At 50.4% G+C, this 19,570-nt stretch overlaps 1 protein-coding gene across 6 annotated transcripts in view; it reads left to right on the plus strand.

The window, feature by feature from the left end:
- Prdm11 (PR/SET domain 11) overlaps positions 1-19,570 on the plus strand; it is an 87,778-nt gene that overhangs the window by 26,463 nt on the left and 41,745 nt on the right. For 2 of the 6 annotated variants that reach the window (XM_005364126.3, XM_026787657.1), the window contains exons 2-4: positions 10,610-10,734; positions 11,062-11,165; positions 11,595-11,857. In XM_005364126.3, coding sequence (XP_005364183.2) covers positions 10,610-10,734; positions 11,062-11,165; positions 11,595-11,857 — 492 coding nt within the window. Of the gene's footprint in view, positions 1-9,369; positions 9,394-9,418; positions 9,630-9,825; positions 9,847-9,866; positions 10,040-10,609; positions 10,735-11,061; positions 11,166-11,594; positions 11,858-19,570 lie in introns of those variants that run through there. The other 4 variants (XM_026787654.1, XM_026787653.1, XM_026787655.1 and 1 more) reach the window with 4 other exon arrangements.

The raw sequence follows: 19,570 nt of genomic DNA on the forward strand, positions 1-19,570 counted from the left end.
CACACACACACACACACACACACACACACACACGATGCCAATCTGAGCCACCTCCAGGTCTTGCTCCAACCTCTACCGCTCCAATTCCTACCAGCTGAGCAGTACACATAGTACATTTTAGAAGTTCTGCAGGAGGGACCACCCTGGAAGGACCACAGTGTCCTACCAGACTCACCCAGCTGTGCTCCACCGATGCTCCTTAGAGGGAGCCCGCATCTGGCCGGAGCTCAGTTCCACAGCTGTCAGTGGATTTTTTTTTTGTCTTGGGGCCCCTGCAGATATTTTGGCTCTGTTCTTATTAACATATTAGTTCACACACACAAAAATTACACATCTTACAAAAGCATGGCCTAAGATGTTTCTACAGACATACCCATGGAACCAGCATCCAGGCCAAAAAACGGAGCCCAATTTTAGCCCTAGGATGCTGTTTTCTGCCTATTTTGGCTGGTTCCAAGCAAACTCTGAACTTACCCTTGGTGTCACTTACTCTTCACGTAGATGTGACTGCATACCTGACAGAGGCAGTTGGAGGGAAGAAGGCTTTTTTTGGCTCATGATCCAAGGGATACAGGCCATCATATTGGAGAAGGTATAGCGGCTGGTGCTCCATCTATGGCAGCTGGAGTGAATCTTGCTCACATCTCAGTGACAGACCATGTTGTAGAGAGCCCTCAATGGGAACAGGTAAGCCTCTGGTTTTAGGCTCTCCCCTACACTGCAAAAAGTTCCGCACTTTCTCCGAACAGCACCACTACCTAGGGACTAACTGTCCAAAGCCATGAGCCTGCGAGGGTGCGGGCATCAGGGGCATTGCAAGTTCAACCATAACTGCTTCACACCACAGATATATCTAGTTATCAAGTTCAACCATAGCTGCTTCACACCACAGCTGGTATCTAGTTGTTTAGTTTCTTAACTTTCTATAAACCTCTCTGGGTGTCTAGTTGCTCTTCTCAGTGTTATGATTCAGCCATAGTGTACATGTGGCCGTGGTTAGATACCTCTCTTTCTGTGTGGTATTCCATTCACTAACTGATTTTATTTCATACACTGGCACATGATTGTCACCTCAGCTTTCAGGAGACTGAGGGAGGAGGGTTGAGGATTCAAGGTAGACTATCTCAAAACAAACAAAAACCAGGCAAACTCAGCGAACAGCGTGTACTCCAGGAGATAGCAGGGCAGAGTGAGTGAGCACGGTCCTACAAAGTCTTTGTTTAGGATGCTTACAGCTAAACAGCGTTGATCTGATTGGCACACAGCAATGTGATGGGAGGGGATGGTTACAGCAAGCAGGCAAGTCTTTCGAAGTAGGCTCATAAAATAAAGCGAGGAATGCTTCAGGGGGAAATACCAGCCTGCATTGCCCCTTTAGTGGATCCCTCGTCCATCAAAAGCACCTCTTTTGTGCTCACTTCTAATCTGGATCCCTCCCCCTTATTTTTTGCCAGCCTAGGGTTGAATCTAAGAGTCTATTGATAAACAAAGAATTCCTTTAAAGCAGCGGTTCTCAACCTGTGGGTGTTGACCCCTTTTAGGGCCAGATATCAGATATCTTGTCTGTCAGTTACATTACAATTCATTATAGTAGCAAAATTACAGTCATGAAGTAGCAGTTATTGTTGGGGTCACCACAGCATGGGGGCTGTGTTAAGGGTTGCAGCATTAGGAAGGTGAGAACCCTGCTGTAAAGGTTTCTCCTGGCCCTTACTTTTTTCCCTCCCTTTTGCCTTCCCTCCCCCTCGTCCTCATCTTTTTTCTCCTCCTCTTCTTTCTCTTTCTCTTCTTCATGCTGAGGTCAAATTCAAGTCCGTTTCCAGATCTTCAGATGGGATTACTTTGTATCTTTTCATATTGCTCCTGTGCTCATTTCCCACTCCACGGAGGTTTAGACTCACCCCAAAACTGAGTGGAGAGTACAGAGTTCCCATATGTCTCCTTGGCCACCACAAGGGCGCGCATGCTTGCTTGTTTCAATTGATGACCTCACAGTGACGTCATCGCCAAGTCCACAGCTAGCGTGAGAGAGTTCCCTCTTGGTACTGATGTTCTATGGTTCACACAGACGGGTGACTGGATGTTGACCTGTATCTATTAGAGTCACTTCATGAGCAGTCAAGTGTTCCGCCACCTTGTCCCTTCCTCCATATTACTGTCTCCCCAGATTCCCTCTCAGAATGTCACATGGTGGCAATCGTACAACACGTAGCTGTTCCTCAGTGACCTTTCCCACTTAGTAGTAACTTCCATTTTCCTTCCACAAGTAGAACATGTTTACCATGTCAGTAATTGCCCAGCAGGATTGTTAGCTGCCGCCCAGCGTTCCATCCCATGGTCTGAGTGAGGTTTAAATCACTTCTGTGTGTTTGCTATTGTGGATTACAGTGTAGAGAATAGGTCTGCAGGTTCACGTGTGCTGGATCCCGAGATAGAGATTTCTCTTGCAGAGAGCTGGCCTTTGGGTTGCCGAACACCATCTTGGAATGCTGCTTCACTTCATACTCCAACCCATAATATTTGAGCAGCTATCTCTCCTGACTCATGGCAATCCTCAGTATCACTACGATTTTAGGATTTTTGTCAGTTTACTAATTGAGATATGATACCGGAAAGGGCTGCCTATTACCGAGAAAGATGCTGATCAGAGGCCAAGTTCAAGCCAAGAAGGGAAGAGAACTCTGATCGATTAGTGATGTTTGCCGTGGCTGCTGCTACATCAGAGAGTGTGGGAGCCGTACGCTTGTCATCTCGGACACCCAGAGCCTGAGTGTTAGTAAGCTTTCGGACTTTTCCACTGAGCATTTTAGCCATTTGTCACCTCTTTTACAAATTGTTTATTACTTTTCTGTTGGGCAGAGCATCAGCATAGACTGATGAGAAGTGTTTTTCTGTTGGGTATAGTAACTTCTGGGAAGCCCCTCCCCCAAGTGCTAGGGCCTCACCCATGATTGACAAATGGTCTACCTCTGACCTATAGCCCCAGCCCAACCCATTTTTTTTACTTTGTAAGCTAATAAAAAGAAATTTTTAATTATTTTTTAAACTTTTTATTGATTTTTTTGTGAATTTCACATCATGCACCCAATCCCACTCATCTCCCTGCCCTCCCCCCCCATATCTGCCCTCCGCCCTTGCAACCTCCCCCGAAAGAAAACAAAAAAAATAAGAATAAAAAAAAAATCTTGCCATGGTAGTTGTGGTGTGTCACCATTTTGCGCAGTTTTGCTTCAAGTGTTCATTGCAATGAGTCACTGAGCCGTGTCGCTGTCTCTGGCTTCTGCTACACTGTCGATACTGGATCCTTCCGGAACAACTCTCGGATATCCTATTGTTGCCTGGTGTCATGGAGATCCTATAACTTTGGTTCTGCGGGACTGGCTGCATCACCTACTCTATTTCTAAGACGGGGTAGGTGTTGGGGTGGGTCAACTGAAAGCCCTGGATCTGGGCCTGAGTTGGTCAGCCAATCCATTCTCCCATGCCTATCACCAGGGCCAGCTCTCCTGCCTGAGGCAACTGTCAAGGGGCAGAACTCAACCCCATTTTTAAACATCAGAAAACTTTTACCAACTTCCTTTTAATGTCCAACACACACACAAACTTACTATGTTTCTTTGAACTCATGATTTTCCTATCTGTTGAAGGAGCTGTGGGCTGCATTCCTGCTACCCAGCTCCCTGCCGCCTGGCTAGCTTATGCCCCAAAATAACAACACACAAATTGTATTCATTTAAACACTGCCTGGCCCATTAGCTCTAGCTTCTTACTGGCTAATTCTTACATCTTGATTACCTATTTCTATTAATGTGTGTTGCACCTCAAGGTGCTCTTACCGGGAAGATTCTAGCCTACGTCCATCTTGGGTCGGAGCTTCACAGCATCTGCCCCAGAGAGGAGAGGAAATGGCGTCTTGCATCTGAGCTCACTTCCTCTTCCTCCCAGCATTCTGTTCTGTTTACTCCACCCACCTAAAGGCTGGCTTATCAACAATGACCTTCCTCCATCACCTATCAACCTCCCAAATAGCTGGATTTACTCTTAAATGATACTAACATTTGAAGAAGAACAGCTAATGTTAATAAAGTGATTATAATGGGCTAAACATTAGTGTGTAGACCTGACCTGTGAAAGAGAAATGTGTGGACGATCAGCCATTTGTCACTTGTCAGAGTTACACAGCCTAGGTGTGGCTATGATGGCAACAGTGGCAGAAGGTGTGCTGGTGTAAGACTTTTATGAATTTAGCCAGGTGTGGTGGCACACACCTTTAATCCTGGCACTTGAGAGGCAGAGGCAGGAGGATCTCTGAGTTTGAGGCCAGCCTGATTTACACAGCAAATTTCAGGACAGCCAGGACTATGTAGAGAGACCCTGTCTTAAAAAAAATGCTTCCATGAATTCAGTAGTATCTTTCAATAAATTTGTCTTATACTGATTGGTATTCTCTAGTAATCCTGGCACACAGAGACAGGATTGTTAAATTGGAAGCTTACCTGTGCTACATAGCCAGACTATTTTGCTTGATTGTTTGTTTTTTGAGACAGGTCTCACTGCAGCTCTGACTGTCCTGGAACTCACTATGTAGATCAGGCTGGCCTAGAACTCACCATGTAGATCAGGCTGGCCTAGAACTCACCATGTAGATCAGGCTGGCCTAGAACTCACAGAGATCCTCTGTGATACCTCTCCCTGCCCAGTGCCAGCTGGGATTAAAGGTATAGTCTACCACACCTGGCTTAGTCTCAGTCTCTCTCTCTCTCTCTCTCTCTCTCTCTCTCTCTCTCTCTCTCTCTCTCTCAGATAAATAGGTTTTAAAAATTGCCTTTTGAGCAGCTGCCTGCATTTGCAGGTTTATGTTACATGTAAATTCAAGGAATAGCAATCATTCTCCCCACAGATAACTATTCAGGGGCTGGAGAGATGGTTCAGGGGTTAAGAGCACCTGCTTCTCTTACAGAGGATCTGAGTGTCGTTCCCAGGAATCACGTCAGGTGACCCACAACTGCCTGAAACTACAGCTCCAGGATAAATAAATAAAATATTCCACACATAAACATAAAATTTTTAATTTAACTTTTTCCTTTAATAATTCCAAAATGTCTCCATTCCTGCTCCTTTGGTCCACTATTTAACATCCTTCGTTAATGTGTTGTGGGGGTGCACACCAGTATGGGAGATTACATCCAGAGGATTGCCACAGGCTTGAGGCCTGCTTGCTTTACATAGCAAGTATCAGTTCAGCGAGACCATGTAGTAAAACCCTGTCTCCAAAAACAAACAACTTAGGTTGGAGAGTTGACTCAACAGTTAAGAGCAGTTGTTGCTCTTGCAGAGGACCAGAGTTCAAGTCTCAGCACCCACATGGTGGCTCTCAGTCTCCTGTAACTTCCATCCCAGAGGCTCTGACACCTTCCTCTGGCTTTCATGAGCACACGTGGTATGCACATCTTCACGCTGGCCAAACATTCACACATAAATTAATAAAGTAAAATAAAAAATTTAGCTCCCCACTAAACAACATCAAAATGGCTTGGGATTGCTAGCCCAGGTATATGTCTGACCTTAAGTCCTTTTGTTATTCAAGGGGACATTGGAAGATGCAGGATGGATAGCAAACAGAACTGCAGGTTCTCATGGTGCCAGGCGTGAAGGAAGCCGAATGGGTACAGCCTCCCGATGCTCCAGCCCCCTGGCTGCCAGGCACTCAGGGATCCTGGCTCTCTGCCAGAGGTGAAAATGAGCTGCAGGCCTCTGGCTACTCTCGCCCCCTCCTCTTGGGTCTGCATCTCATTGCTGAAGGTTGCAGCAGGCTTAATCTCTGTAAGAGCAGACTCCAAGGAGCCAGGCTGCAGGGAGCAGTGCCAGCAGCTTGGAGTGCTCTGCGAGGGTGCTTGTGCTTGGGCACAGAGGCCAGAGCCATATGCAGAAATGGCTTTTAGAGCTCCCCCGGCCCGTGCCTTCCTGTGCCTGCTGAGACTAATATGAAGGACCTGGTGAAGGTCACCAGCCTGTGCTCTCTCTCCATGTAGGTTCACTTAGTCACATCCTATTCTCATCCCTGTCCCTATAAGCCTGCAGCTGAGACAGAGTTTATTTCAAAGTAAAGGTGCCTGTGGCCCACTTCAGGGCTTAAGTGTGCAGCACTCATACAACTGAGGCTTGATCATGGCCTCCAGGCCACTGGGCTTTTCCAAGAATGGAGATAATAGCCAGTAAGTAGATGTAAGGTAGTGAGAACAGGGGCACCCTTTTCGATTTGTTTACCAGGGAGCCCAGAGCTGAATGGATGCTCCATCACTAAGCATCTAACAATAGATTGTTATAATTGGTGTCTCATGGGTGCACATGGGAGAGCATGATAGACACAGAACGGTCTTGTCATCTCTGACACCCAGAATCTGAGATCTGACACTCTGTTTCCTAGCCATCCTATTTTGTGCAAGTTGAGTATTTCTAGTCTGAAAATCCAAAATGCAACGTAAGTCAAAATCTGACATATCCAACAAATGATCAAATTTTGGAGCATCGGGATCTGGTAAGGAGTATGCCAGCATTCCAGTGTTGGTACACTCCCAGGTCTGAAACACTTTGGGTCGAGCATCTCAGACAGCGACATCTAACCTGGGTGTGATTCTGTAAGATGCAAGCAAAGGTCACAGGACTCTCTATTGGGAGGTGAGGACCCTGTCTGATGACCATTTCAATTGGCCTGTCTGTGTACCTCTTGTCCTGCGAGGTCACTCTGTCCCTTTCCCTCTGCCCCTGACCCCTGCCTTCACCTCCGAGCACCCGTGAAACAAGCCCTTATAAAGTGCTACTAGACTCTTTCCAAGGCCTCCCCTCAGTCTGTATCCCATTATTTCCTCGTGGGATGCCCTAGCAGTTATGATTATCCCTGGCTGGTCTATGAAGACTTCTTAAGGCTTAAATTGCAGGCATGTCCAACCTTTTGATGTTCCTACTGACGTTGTCTTCTACAAAATTCACACTCCAGAGCCTTGCAAATAAGTTCAAACAAACAGACAGACAAAAAAAAAAAAAAAAAAAAGGGCTGGAGAGATGGCTCAGTGGCTCACACTGAACTTTCATAGCAAATCCAGCTCCAGGGAGATTTCATAACCTCTTCTAGTCTCCATGGGTACCTACACTCACATGTACAGCTTCCTTCTCCTTCCTTCTCTCTCTCCTTCCCTCCTTCCCTCCCTTCCTCCCTCCCCCTCCCTTTGTCTCTGACCCAACTAAAATCCATAAAATGATTTTTAAAAGATATATTTATTTTTATTTTATGTGCATGTGTGTTTTGCATGCATGTATGTCTGTGTACCAAATGCATGCCTGGTGCCCATGGAGGCCATAAGAGGGCACTGGATTCCCTGGAACTGAAGCTACAAGTGGTTATGAGCTGCCGAGTGCTGGAATCAAACCTGGGTCCTCTGGAAGAGCAACAGGTGCTCTTAACTGCTAAGCCATCTCTCCAACCCCTACAAAATTTTTAATAAGGAAGGAAAATCTCAGGATGTTCTAAGTGAGTCTATGGCTTTGTGTGGGCATCCTGGGGCGCATGCCCAGTAGAAGGACACAATGACTCGAGAGCTCATACTTTAGGACTTACCGTAAGAACTGGGCTCCCATGCTCACGAATCTGATTCAGCTGTGCCTCTCACTGCCCAGTCCCTCAGTGCCAGCCTTGTCATTTCCCTTACCACCCTCTAGTCTGGCTGCATGGGGAAGGAGAGTCAAAAACAACAACAAAAACCTCCCCAAACTTTCTTTCCTTCAAATCTCTTGAGCTGAGTCGCTGTGGGGCAGCGAGGACAGAGAAGGCCGTGCATTTTGACCTGGGGCATTTGATCATGAATTTGTTTGGCAGATGTGAACCCTGCCTGGGGTGGGGTATGGCTGAGACTAGGGTGCAGAATTAAAGGCGGTCCACTCGCATGCCCCACAGACTCCCTGTCCCCTTGAGGTTCTTGCCCTAATCCCTGGTGTATGTTTTCCCAGCCTCCACATAGTTCCTAGCATATTTTTCTGGCACCTGTTACAGGTGTTAGGAAGGCATTGACAAGCCGCAGAGCCTGTGAAGCCATTTGTAAAGCCTGCCCTCAGGGAACTAGCCAGATATTATCAGATACGACCAAGAGTAGTGGGGGCATTCCTAGGGTCAGTGGGCAGTGAGGAGATGGGCAGGGACACACCTAGGTCCCTAGGAGCCAGAGCAAGGGAGCACTGTGCAAAATGGTCCTAGGCTGTGTGCTCTCAGAAAGCTCTAGAGTTTGTCAGTGATTGGCTAAAAAGAGAAATTCAATAGTGGAGACTATTCTAAGCTGCCCTTGTTGGGGTTGCCTAGTTATGTTCCTGATCAGCTTCCTTTTCTCCCTCCGTCCCTCCCTCTGTCCCTCCCTTCCTCCCTCCCTCTCTCCTTCCTTCCCTTCTTTCCTTCCTTTCTGTTGTTCTTGTCTGTCTGTTTGTTTTTTTGCATTAGGGTCTCACTATGTAGCCCTGGCTATCCTGGAAGGCGCTAAGTAGTCCAGGCTGATCTCGAACTCACAGCTCTCCGTCCTCTGCCTCCTGAGTACTAGGATTAAAGGCTTGTGTCACTACGTGCAGCTCTTGATCTCCTGGAACTGTAGTCCCCCAAAGCTATTTGTCCCTGTCGTTTGCCACGTCTGATGGAATCTATCATTAACCACACTTTGTTGGAAGGAGAGGACCGACTCCTGCAAGTTTTCCTCTGACCTCCACACACGTGTCTGAGGCATGACCCCACTCCAGATTAAATTACATAAATAGATTTACTAAAAGAAATGGGAATGCAGAGAAGTCAGACAATCCTCATTCATCATCATTCAGTTTGGCAGCCATGGCCAAGTACCACAGACATTACCACGTGGCTTCAGTCTCGGAAGGTTGAGAGGTCAAAGGTCAAGGTCAAGGTGCACCTATTCAGTTTCACTGGGATGAGGGATCTCTACCTTACAGATGGGACCTTCCTGCTGTTCCTCACAGGCAACACCTTATCCAGTCTGTGTCCTCTTCAAAAAGTCACAGTGGGATTTAGGACTTTAACGTAGCCCAGTGTCAAAGGGCAAATGTTTAGCCCCTAACACCTGCCCTATAACTGCATAATGTGTTCTGGATACTTGAACTCTGGAGTTTCTCCGGAGTTTAGGCTGCTTCCAAACTAAGGGCCTGTGGGACTCCTGCCCGTGCAACTACAGCCCGGTCAGCCTGCCTGACCTTGGGACAGTCCCTTCTCAGCTTCCAGCCCTTGGCACCCCTTTTCTACGCGGGTGACTGGGGAACCGTAGCCCGGGCTCGGAGGTGGAGCAAAGCCCGCGCTCGCACCCCGGGCGGTGCAGGTGACGCAGGGCGTGGGCTGCGGTGGCCGAGGTGGGTGTCCGCGGTGGCGCTGCGGGCCGCGCGCGACCGTCCGCTCGTGAACCCGGGACTGTCCCCCTCGGCGGCCGCCCCCTCCCGCCGCTCATGTCCTGCGCGCCCCTAGCCCCTCCCGGCCGCCAGCCAACTGCGTGCCCCCGGGGCCGGCAAGAAGCCACATGCCCCCGCAAGGAATGCCGGGCTGCCGGGCGGGCGGGGGGCGGGCCGGACCGCGGCGCCCCTCCGCGAAGGTGGGTGACGGCCGGGGCGCCGCCCCCGCGCACACTTTCCCGGTGATCCACACTCACGGCCGAACGGCGGCCCTTGGGCTGAGGGCAGGGAGCCCTGTCCCCTACAGTCCCCTGCGCGCGCCCCCCTTCCCGGCTCGCAGGAGGGGCAGGCCGTGCGGCTCCCCCACCCCTCCCGCCGCCGCGGGCTTTGGGGCCCCCGGTGGGAAGCAGGGGGCTGGTGAGCCGAGGAGCAGGGGTGTGGCCAGCGGGGGCCCCGGGGAGTGAGTCACACACACACTCTGCTCGCCCAGTCCCGGGGCCCAGCACGGTCCCAAGGCCGAGCTACTGCACAGCCCGCCGAAGAAGAGTGTCCGGGGGTCTGGCATGAGGACCGTGGGGAGGGGCTGCAGCCGGGTTCTGTGGTGAGGGCGGTAAGCATGCTCTGGGGACACTCCCCCCCAAGAGAGAGGGGTGGGCTTGGAGTCAGGGCTAGCCCTGGCTGGCACACAACCAGCTCCCCAGCCCTGCCTGCCTGTACCTGCTATGAGCTGCCCAAGGGGCCTGGCTTCTTCCTCCTGGCAGCCCCTCACTCGGGGCCTCACAGCCAGCCATGCAGAGCTCATTTCAACTTTCCACTTCCTCGGTCCCCCCTTGGCAGAGTTTGTCAGGTTCTTGGGGGTCCCTTGTGTCCTTCGAACTTAGTATCCAGGCTGTGCTTTCCAGGCCTGCCTCCTGGCCTGAGCTGCCCCTGGGCCCTGACCCCATGGGGCTGGTGGCTCCAGTCGTCCCGAGGACCAGCCCGGGATAGAAATGGCATTTCCTCTTGGCCAGGCTACAGCTGTTTTTGTTGTCTGAGTTCTCAAGGGCTTCCTCTGGGGATGGCAGGGAGGGTAACCAGACTCCTAGGGACCCCTGCTCTCCCTCCTAGCCACTCACCCCTCTTCCTCTGTCTCTTTGATCTTCTTTCCTGCGCTGGTTCGGCCTCCATTGCCTGTCCCCAGGACAGAATGACTGAGAACATGAAGGAGTGCTTGGCCCACACCAAGGCTGCTGTAGGGGACATGGTGACAGTAGTGAAGACAGAGGTCTGCTCACCACTCCGGGACCAGGAGTATGGCCAGCCCTGGTGAGGCCTGTGGCTGGTGACTTGAGGATGGGAGGGGGTGGCTGGACTGGATTGGTTGGGGACCCAGGGAACGGCCACCGTCCTTACTGGGCAGCTCCTGGGGTCAGAGGTGAGCAGGAGTTAGAACTTGGGCAGAGTTTCCCAGGGCCCAGCTCTCAGGAATTTACATGCCCCACCACTCCTGCAGCAAATAAGCAGCGTGTTGGAGCTCTTTGCTCTTCTGCAACATCCCCTGCCTCCTGTACAGGTGTCCAGCCTGTCTTCCCCCTGGGCTAGCTATCTCTGATGGCTTCTTGCTTTTCTTCTGTGGACCCTTGCCCTGGCCAGCTCTAGGAGACCGGAGTCCTCTTCTGTGGACGCTGAACCCAAGAAGCTGAAGGGAAAGCGTGAGCTCTTCGTGACCAAAAGCTTCCAGCAAGTGGACTTCTGGTGTAAGTGGAGTAGAGGCTCTGGGCAACTCCTTCCTTCTCCACGTGCCCCACCTGCCACTGGCTTGGGAATATTGTGCCAGAGCTCCAGTGAGAGGCGTTCACCCGGGCACACAGGGTTCAGCCTCTCTTAGGTCTTAAAGCCCACAGATGTGCAGTTCCAGCTCAGGCCCGTGGCCCCAGAGCCATATTTTACTTGAGACAAAAGCCCCGACATTGGCAGCATGTCCTTCACCCCCCAGGGAGGATCATAGGTTATTGCTGCTGAGGGCCCTGGCCTGCAGCTGGCTGGGCAGGTCTAGGGCTAGAAAGTCTGAACCACATGCAGTGTGTTTATTGCTCTAAGTGTGGCCCCTAGGAATTTCCTCAGCCACTGTGTGGAGTCTATGTCACACCGCCACTGAACTTTCCCTCTTCTTCACATTCCTCCAGTCTGTGAGTCCTGCCAAGAGTACTTCGTGGATGAGTGCCCGAACCATGGTCCCCCCGTGTTTGTGTCTGACACGCCAGTGCCTGTGGGCATCCCAGATCGGGCAGCCCTCACCATCCCACAGGGCATGGAGGTGGTAAAGGAAGCCGGTGGGGAAAGTGATGTGCGGTGTATAAACGAGGTCGTCCCCAAGGGCCACATCTTTGGCCCCTATGAGGGGCAGATCTCTACCCAGGACAAGTCAGCTGGCTTCTTCTCGTGGTTGGTGAGTGTCCCCTGTGCTATTCCTTGGGAGAGGTTAATAAGGGACTTTGAGAGAAACCAGCAGGGGATAATTCATGCATGGACAACTGCTCTTTTTGTTACCCCTTTGGCTTTTGGATGATGGATCTTGCAATTCTCTTGTCCTAGCCATGTGGCCTTTGTCCTTGGTGTCCAAGGGCCATGATAAGGGATCCCAGTTCAGCAGCAAGCAGATTAGTCATCACCAGGTACCCAAGTATCCTCGTGTGTATGTGCACGTGGGTGTGCCTGTGTATGTGCACGCGCGCAGGCGTGTGCACGCGCATGCACCCAACTGTCCATTCAGTAGTATTTACAAAGACCTCAGCTAGCTGCTCCTTCAAAGGGAAAGGTTTGTAGCTGAGGACTGCAGGACCACAGAATGTGGTATTTGGCTCAGGAAATGGGCATGCCAGGTACTGGAGGAAAGGTTTCCGCAAGACCAACGTGGTTCCCATGCTTGGGAACAAATGGTCTCCTGAGAAGACAGGCATTGAACAAGCATGTACAACTGATTCTTGCCACCCGAGAGGGAGCACAGCACAGTTTGGCGTACTGAGCTTGTGGTACCTGGAACCTGCGTTGGAAGTGTCAGCAAGCTTTGCTGTTTGCTGTCTAATGACTTTGAATGTGCCGCTTTCTTCTCTGGGCCTGTTGGCGACACAAGGCCAATGCGAGCTGCTGGTGAAGATTCTCATTGGCTTTGCACCGTTCTGGTTGGTGTCATTGCTGTAATTGCTAAGTCACTAAGGTGGTCATCATTGCTTGATATTACTGCTGTTGGTTTGAGTAGGAATGGCCCCCATAGACTAATGTGCTTGAATGCTTGGCCCATAGGGAGTGGCAATATTAGGAGGTGTGGCTTTGTTGGAGAAGGTGTGTCACTACGGGGACAGGCTTTGAGATCTCCTGTGCTCCCTGTGTGGCATCGTCTCCCATTGCCTGGGGATCAAGATGCAGAACTCTCAGCTCCTTCTCCAGCAGCGTGTCTGTCTGCATGTTACCATGCTACTCAGCATGCTAATAAACTAACCCTCTGAAACTGCAAGTCAGCCCCAGTTAAATGCTTTCTTTATAAGAGGTGGTCAGGGGTGTCTCTTCACAGCAATAGAAACCCCAACTAGCGCAGCCTGGTTGGGTGTTTTCAGTCTGAGGCTTGGAGAATCTTGGAAGGGGGCTAGAACTTGGTTCTATGCACTCAGGAGATGGGGAAGAAGATGGCTGTGGTGGCAGTGGAGGTTAGCCGAGAGATGGCTGGGCGGTGTATGATACATTTCCCAAGCCTGAGGACTGAGGGAAGCTGGTGATGTGGCCAAGCAGCAGTGTGGCTAGGTCAGGCTGTGACACAGAAAGTCTTGTTCTCAGGGAGGAGGCTGGGGAGAGGGTCCATGCCAGCTGAGAACAGTAATGGCTGGAATTGAGGTCCAGAGGTGGGCAAATCTGAGACTCAAGAGGGAGAGCCCTGAGGTTGGTGCAATGGGCAGAGTGCCAAAGTGAGGAGTAGGGGCTTTGAAAACCACGAGGAAGGATTCCTAAGACTGTTCATGGGAGAAGAGGCAGACAGAGGGGATAAGGCATAGGATGGTAGAGGAAAGCAGCGGGGTCATTCATACCACATCTGTGCCTCTGCCTGAGCATCCCCTTGGTGCCAGGGTCTGTGTCAGGACAGTTCAGATGTAAATCCTGCCCGAAGAGGCAGGAGATGGAACTAACCAAAAAATAATAAAAATACACATAAAACTATTGGCAGATGTCGGTGAAATAAAAAGCTAGGAGAAAGTAAAGAACCAGGGGAACCCATGTGACCAGAGGTCAGAGGAGGTCTCCTGACAGTGAACTGGGGCTGAAGGAGGAGCACAGTCACCTGTGTTATGGTTCTCCAGAGTAACAGAATTTATAGAATGAATATATTTATCTGTCATCCATCTACCCACCCACCCATCCTTCCACCCACCCATCTGTCCATCCATCCAGCCATCCATCCATCCATCTATCATCTATCCATCCACCTATCTATCCGTCCATCCATCCATCCATCCACCCTCCATCTATCCACCTATCCATCCATCCATCATCCATCCATCCATCCATCCCTCCATCTATCCACCTATCCATCCATCCATCCATCCCTCCATCTATCCACCTATCCATCCATCCATCCATCCCTCCATCTATCCACCTATCCATCCATCCATCCATCCATCCATCCATCCATCCATCTATCCCTCCATCTATCCACCTATCCATCCATCCATCTATCCCTCCATCTATCCACCTATCCATCCATCCATCTATCCCTCCATCTATCCACCTATCCATCCATCTATCCATCCGCCCATCCATCCCTCAATCTATCCACCTATCCATCCATCCATCCATCCATCCATCCATCCATCCATCCATCCATCTATCCACCCACCCACCTATCCATCCAACCATCTGTCCATCCATCCACCCGTCCATCCATCCATCTATCCATCCATCTTCTATCCATCCATCCATCCGTCCATCTGTCCACCCATCCATCCATCCATCCATCATCTATCTATCCACCTATCCACCCATCCATCCATCCATCCATCCATCCATCCATCCATCCATCCATCCGTGAAGCTGATGTCTCAGTGGTTCTTCAGTATACACCAGAACCCTGAAGAAGTAGGCTCTAATGCCAGTGAAGGAACGGACTTGCTAGCAAGGCAAGGACAAACAGGAAAAGAGCAAAAGCTTCCTTCTTCCATGTCCTTATATTGGCTTCCAGCAGAAGGTGTAGCCCAGATTAGAGGTGGGTTTTCCCATCTCAAAGATCCTGATAAAGCTATGTTTTCCCACTACAAATTAAACAAAAATCCCCCACAGGTGTTCCCTTCCATATTTCGATTTTAGTTAATCCCTGATGTAATCAATTGACAATCGAGAATAGCCATCACACCACCAAAGTACAGGTTGGTGGTGGGGGTATCAGATGGGTGGACTTGCGCAAGCAAAGGTCCCGTGGCAGGAAGGGGGACACAGCATGTCCGAGTAGCAAACCTGGGGCTGGAGAAGGTATGGACATGTACCATGTGGGGTCCAGATTGTTTCAAGAAATGAGGAATGACCAGATCACATTTCCTTGTGTGTTTGTTTTGCTGTGTATGTGTGTGTTTAGGGTTGTGGTTGTGTGCATTTATGTGTGTACCTTTTTTGGAGTCAGAGGTCAATGTCTATTGACTGTTTTGCACCTTATTTTTGATCTGGAGCTCACCAGTTCAGCCAGACTAGAAGGCCAGTGGATCCCCCAAGGGTCCTCCTGTCTCTACTTCCCCAGCACTGGGATTACAGGCGCATCCCACAGCATTGGGTTTTTACCTGGATCCCGGGGATCAGCTTGGGTCTTAATGTTCACACAGCAAACTCTGTCCACTGAGCCATGTTCCCAACCCCACGTTAATGTTTTGACAGCAACTTTTGCTGCAGCCTACGGATCTGATTGGGGCAGAAATGTGGCATTGGCCAGGAAGCAGGTAGAAAGTCAGAGTGATTTCAGGCCTGCAGTGGAGGTGGCATGGGTGGAGATGGAGAAAAGACGTGGTGAAGGGAAGACTGGCTTAGGCCTGGATGGGGGGTGAGCTCCAGTGAGGATAGGATGGCTTAAGTAAGGGAACCAAGTGTCAGGGACAGCAGGTGGGTAGAGATGTCTTCACTTCTGAGGACTTCTGGGGGAGAGAAGGTTGAGAACGATGGTGACTCTGGTGATTGTCTTGTTGAACGGTGATGTAGCAGGCAGGTGGATGTCCAGTTCTGGAACCTGCAGAGGAAGTATGGAGATGTTACTTTTGTTTGCGGGTGGCTAGGAGAGGTGGAGGAGACCCAGCCTCAATGTCAAGGGACTTCAACACTTAACAGTCCAAAAGGAGGCATGGGTGAGTGTCACTGCAGGAGAAGCAGACCAAGGGAACGGCCTGTCTGCATAGCAAGAAGAGAACTCCACAAAGGCTGTGGGGGCCGTGGCTCTCATGCTCAAGCCGTGACCGCCTGTTGGATCTTGTGCCCGCAAGAGCACTGTGACGTGAGCAGGAGTGGTAGGCTCAACCTGAGAATTTGTGCCCACATGGTATTTGGCAAATGTTGACAGCTCAGGGTCGAGTGTGCTGCTGGTACCTACAGACAGAGCCTGGGTCAGTGCTAAGTGCCATGCGATGCCTAGGACTGCAACCTGCAACAGAAGCTTATCAGTTACCCACTGTGGGAGAGCGCTGGAGCAGGGCACCTGGTTAGCAGAGAGGTGGCCAGCAGAACAACTTCTCAGGAATTAGGTTAGAGCTCAAAAGTGGAAGAGAGAGATAGACAGGGGAAGGTGATTGGAGGAGGCCACTATGGTCAGTGGAGCTGCTACTGCAGAGAAGTCAGCATTAGCATCCTTAGGGTCAGCAAGAGGAGCGCTTTGCAAAGAAACCGGAACCATATGCATCTGTAGCGCCTCTGGAAGGCTCTGGAGAAGCAAATGGGCATGGAAAGGAGCAAGTCAGCATATTTTCCATCGTCTAAGGGACTGCCCAGGGTAGGGAGGTGTGGTAGCCAAATAATGGCTCTGGGAAGACTAGTGTTAACTGCCAACTTGGCAGGATCTGGAGTCACCTAGGAGACAAGTTGTCATGCCTGTGGGGGGGATTATCTTGATGGGTTGATTGATGTGGGAAGACCCATCTTAATTGTGGATGGCAGCATTCCTTATGCAGGGATCCTGGACTCTATAAAGTGGAATGGGTGGAGTGCAGGTGTTCACTCCTCTTTGCTTCCATGCTGTGACGCAATGCAGCTAGCTGCCTCGCTCTTGCCCGTGGGACTTCCCCATCAAGATAGACCCTGGGATCATAAGCCGGAGTGACCCTTCCTTCCTTCAGTTGGCTTTGTCAGAGAATTTTATGGCAGAAACGAGAGTAAGATAGGTCCCGTAGTGCCTCATTCTCGTCCCCGGAACTCGTGGCTTTTTTGGTGGTAGAAGGTGCTAGCATCCGTGGTTATGGTGAGTGTTTTGAGTCAGGGAGATGATCTTAGGTTTTCTGACTGGGTTCAAGGTAATTACAAAATTCTTCCATGAAGGGAGACAGGAGGGTCAGGGTCAAATCAGATGTGGGGACGTGGTCCTTACTGGCCTTCCAGAAGTAGAAGAGGCTGGGAGATAGATGTTAGGTCACAGCTCACCGAGATGCCTATTAACACATCAGAACAGACTCGGCTGCTGTCTCCCTCAGTCCCTACCTGTTACAGGGTCCTCCTGGCTGGTATATCCTACCCTCTACTCTGAACTATCCAGCCCCAGGCCTTGGCTGGCCTCCTTTCCCCTGCTTCTCTTCTTTATAAAACCCAGCCATTTTGACTAAGTGGTCCTTTTGGTCTCTTGGTCTCCTGGCTCGCTCCTGGCCTCTTGGTTCCTGATTCCTCTCTCTTCCTCCCTTGGCCTACCCCTTCAGTCCGGACCCTTCTAGATGCCTCTGCCTGTGATCCCCCTTGTATCTGTAATAAAAACTTCGATCCCTTCAGAGCAGTCATGCCCTCCTTTTATCTATTTCTCCATTTGGGAGGCAGGGATGCTGGTGGCCTATAGATGTGGAGAAAAAAGGACAGGCTCGTGATGGAGGAGTTCTGAGCTCTAGAATTGTAAAAGAATACATTCGCTTTGTTCAAAGTGTGTGCATGCGTGTTTATGTGTGGGTGTTTGTTTTCCTGCAGCAATAGGAAACATAGACTAATGGTGGATGCCTGTGGGTCAGGGACATCTGCTAAAATATGCAAGGTGGTAGATGGCTGGGCCGCATGGCAGGAATACACAAGGTGGTAGATGGCTGGGCCTCATGGCAGGGATATGCAGGGTGGTAGATGGCTGGGCCGCATGGCAGGGATATGCAGGGTGGTAGATGGCTGGGCTGCATGGCAGGAATTTGACCTTCAGAATCTCAAGAAGTGAGTGATACCAAATCTGGAAGAGAAGAGGTGGTCAGAAAGGCTCAAGAAAGCAAGAATGTGTGTGTGTGTGTGTGTGTGTGTCCCACATATGCCAGGGGCTGCTTTTTGGACCCCAGTGAGAAGCCCAGGGAGCAGCTTGGCTTACTTAGATGGTAAATCAGAAAGGAAAGAGAAGATCTGAACCGTGATACTGATTTGGGGCTGGATTCTGGAAACCCTGCATCGTAAATAAACTGCACTCATTCATCAACTCTGGTTCCCAAGCGTTCCTTGCTGTTATCTTTTTCTTGACCTTTTTCCTGGTTTTCGAAGACCTGCCCCCATGTTTGCAGTTGCAGGGATGGCTCTATTGCTAAATTCTTACTGCATGGGCATAAGGACCTGAGTTTGATCCCCAGAACTCATGTAAGAAAGCATGCTGTGGTGGCTCCCTCTTGTAATCGCAGCATTGGAGAGGTGGAAGCAGGAAAGTTCCTGGGCTTTCCTGGTTAGCCACTCTAGTCAATGAGTGAGCACCGGGCCAGTGAGGAACTCTGTCTCAAAAAACAAAACAAAACAAAGCAAAACAAAAAAACAAAAGTGTGTATAACAACACTCCCATGGGAATGGAGCCTGATCATAGCAAACACAACCCTTAGTGTTCAGTGAGCCACTCATACCTAGCCAGGTGGACTCAGCACTGCGAACACTGCTCATGCCTCTGCAGTGTGCTTCCTTCAGCACAAGGCATCGCCATTCTGCTGGGTGTGAGATATGGGCCACTGCATACCAAACTAAGCAGCTAGGTGGGGCTGCAATGGGCTTTAGGTCTGTTACTGTCTGGCTATAGAACCTGCCTCATCTCTCCCCTCTTGGTCTCTCCACTTCCCTGCCTTCTGTGCCTTTTCCTCCCTGCTTCTCTGATTGGATCTTTTCTCCTCTTTCTTGCTCAGCATCAGTTCCCTCTCAGAGTCTTCTCAACTGGAGAACTGGCTTCACTGTGTGCTGACAAGTGAGGCCCTGGGTTCACAGGGATGGAAGGCCACTCTCCACTGCCGTGCTGTCCTGGCATGAGTTGTACACTCAGTTCTGACTGCTTTGACAAGATACGCCCCTTCCTCTGCTCTCTCAGCCCAATGGAATTTATCCTGCTGTAAATGATGGATCTAACTCCCCCCACTCCCAGATTCTGCAGGCCAGGACAATGCTGCAGGCACAAGGTGCTTAAAGACAGTGTAGCCCTGTGGTTTGGAAACGAGGCAGAAGAAAGAGGAGCCAGCAAAGGCTTCTATTTTAAGTTTTTTTTTTTTTTGTCCAGTCCATGTTTTGTTCCAGAGAGGATTGAGGGCAGCCTAGCAAGGTGTGTAAAATAGACCACAGTGGGGTATTACAATTGAGAGAGAGAGAAAAAAGAAAAGAGGGGTCTCATGATAGTGCCAGGAGCTAGCAGGCGAGGCCTCAGGGGGCTCAAAGAAGCACAGAGCTTCAGGCTTGTCCAGTGAGTAAGGAGGGAACATTTGAGACAAACTGGAGTGTGTGTGTAGAGTGTGTAAAGGTGAGCAAGTGCTACGCATGTGAGTGTGTGAGTGCGTGTGTGTGCGTGTGGGTGTGTGCCTGTGGAGGCCAGAGCTTGACTTGGCTGTTTTCCTCGGCCTTATATTGCATGAACCATTCTTAGTTCACAGGGGTATGCGAAAATGGGGTGGGGGCATACCGCACATGATCTGCCGTCAGTAGTTGCCTGGCCTCTCTCGTATGCCACTCCGGG

The sequence above is a fragment of the Microtus ochrogaster genome (genome assembly GCF_000317375.1).
Source record: "Microtus ochrogaster isolate Prairie Vole_2 chromosome 14 unlocalized genomic scaffold, MicOch1.0 chr14_random_1, whole genome shotgun sequence".
NCBI lineage: Eukaryota > Metazoa > Chordata > Mammalia > Rodentia > Cricetidae > Microtus > Microtus ochrogaster.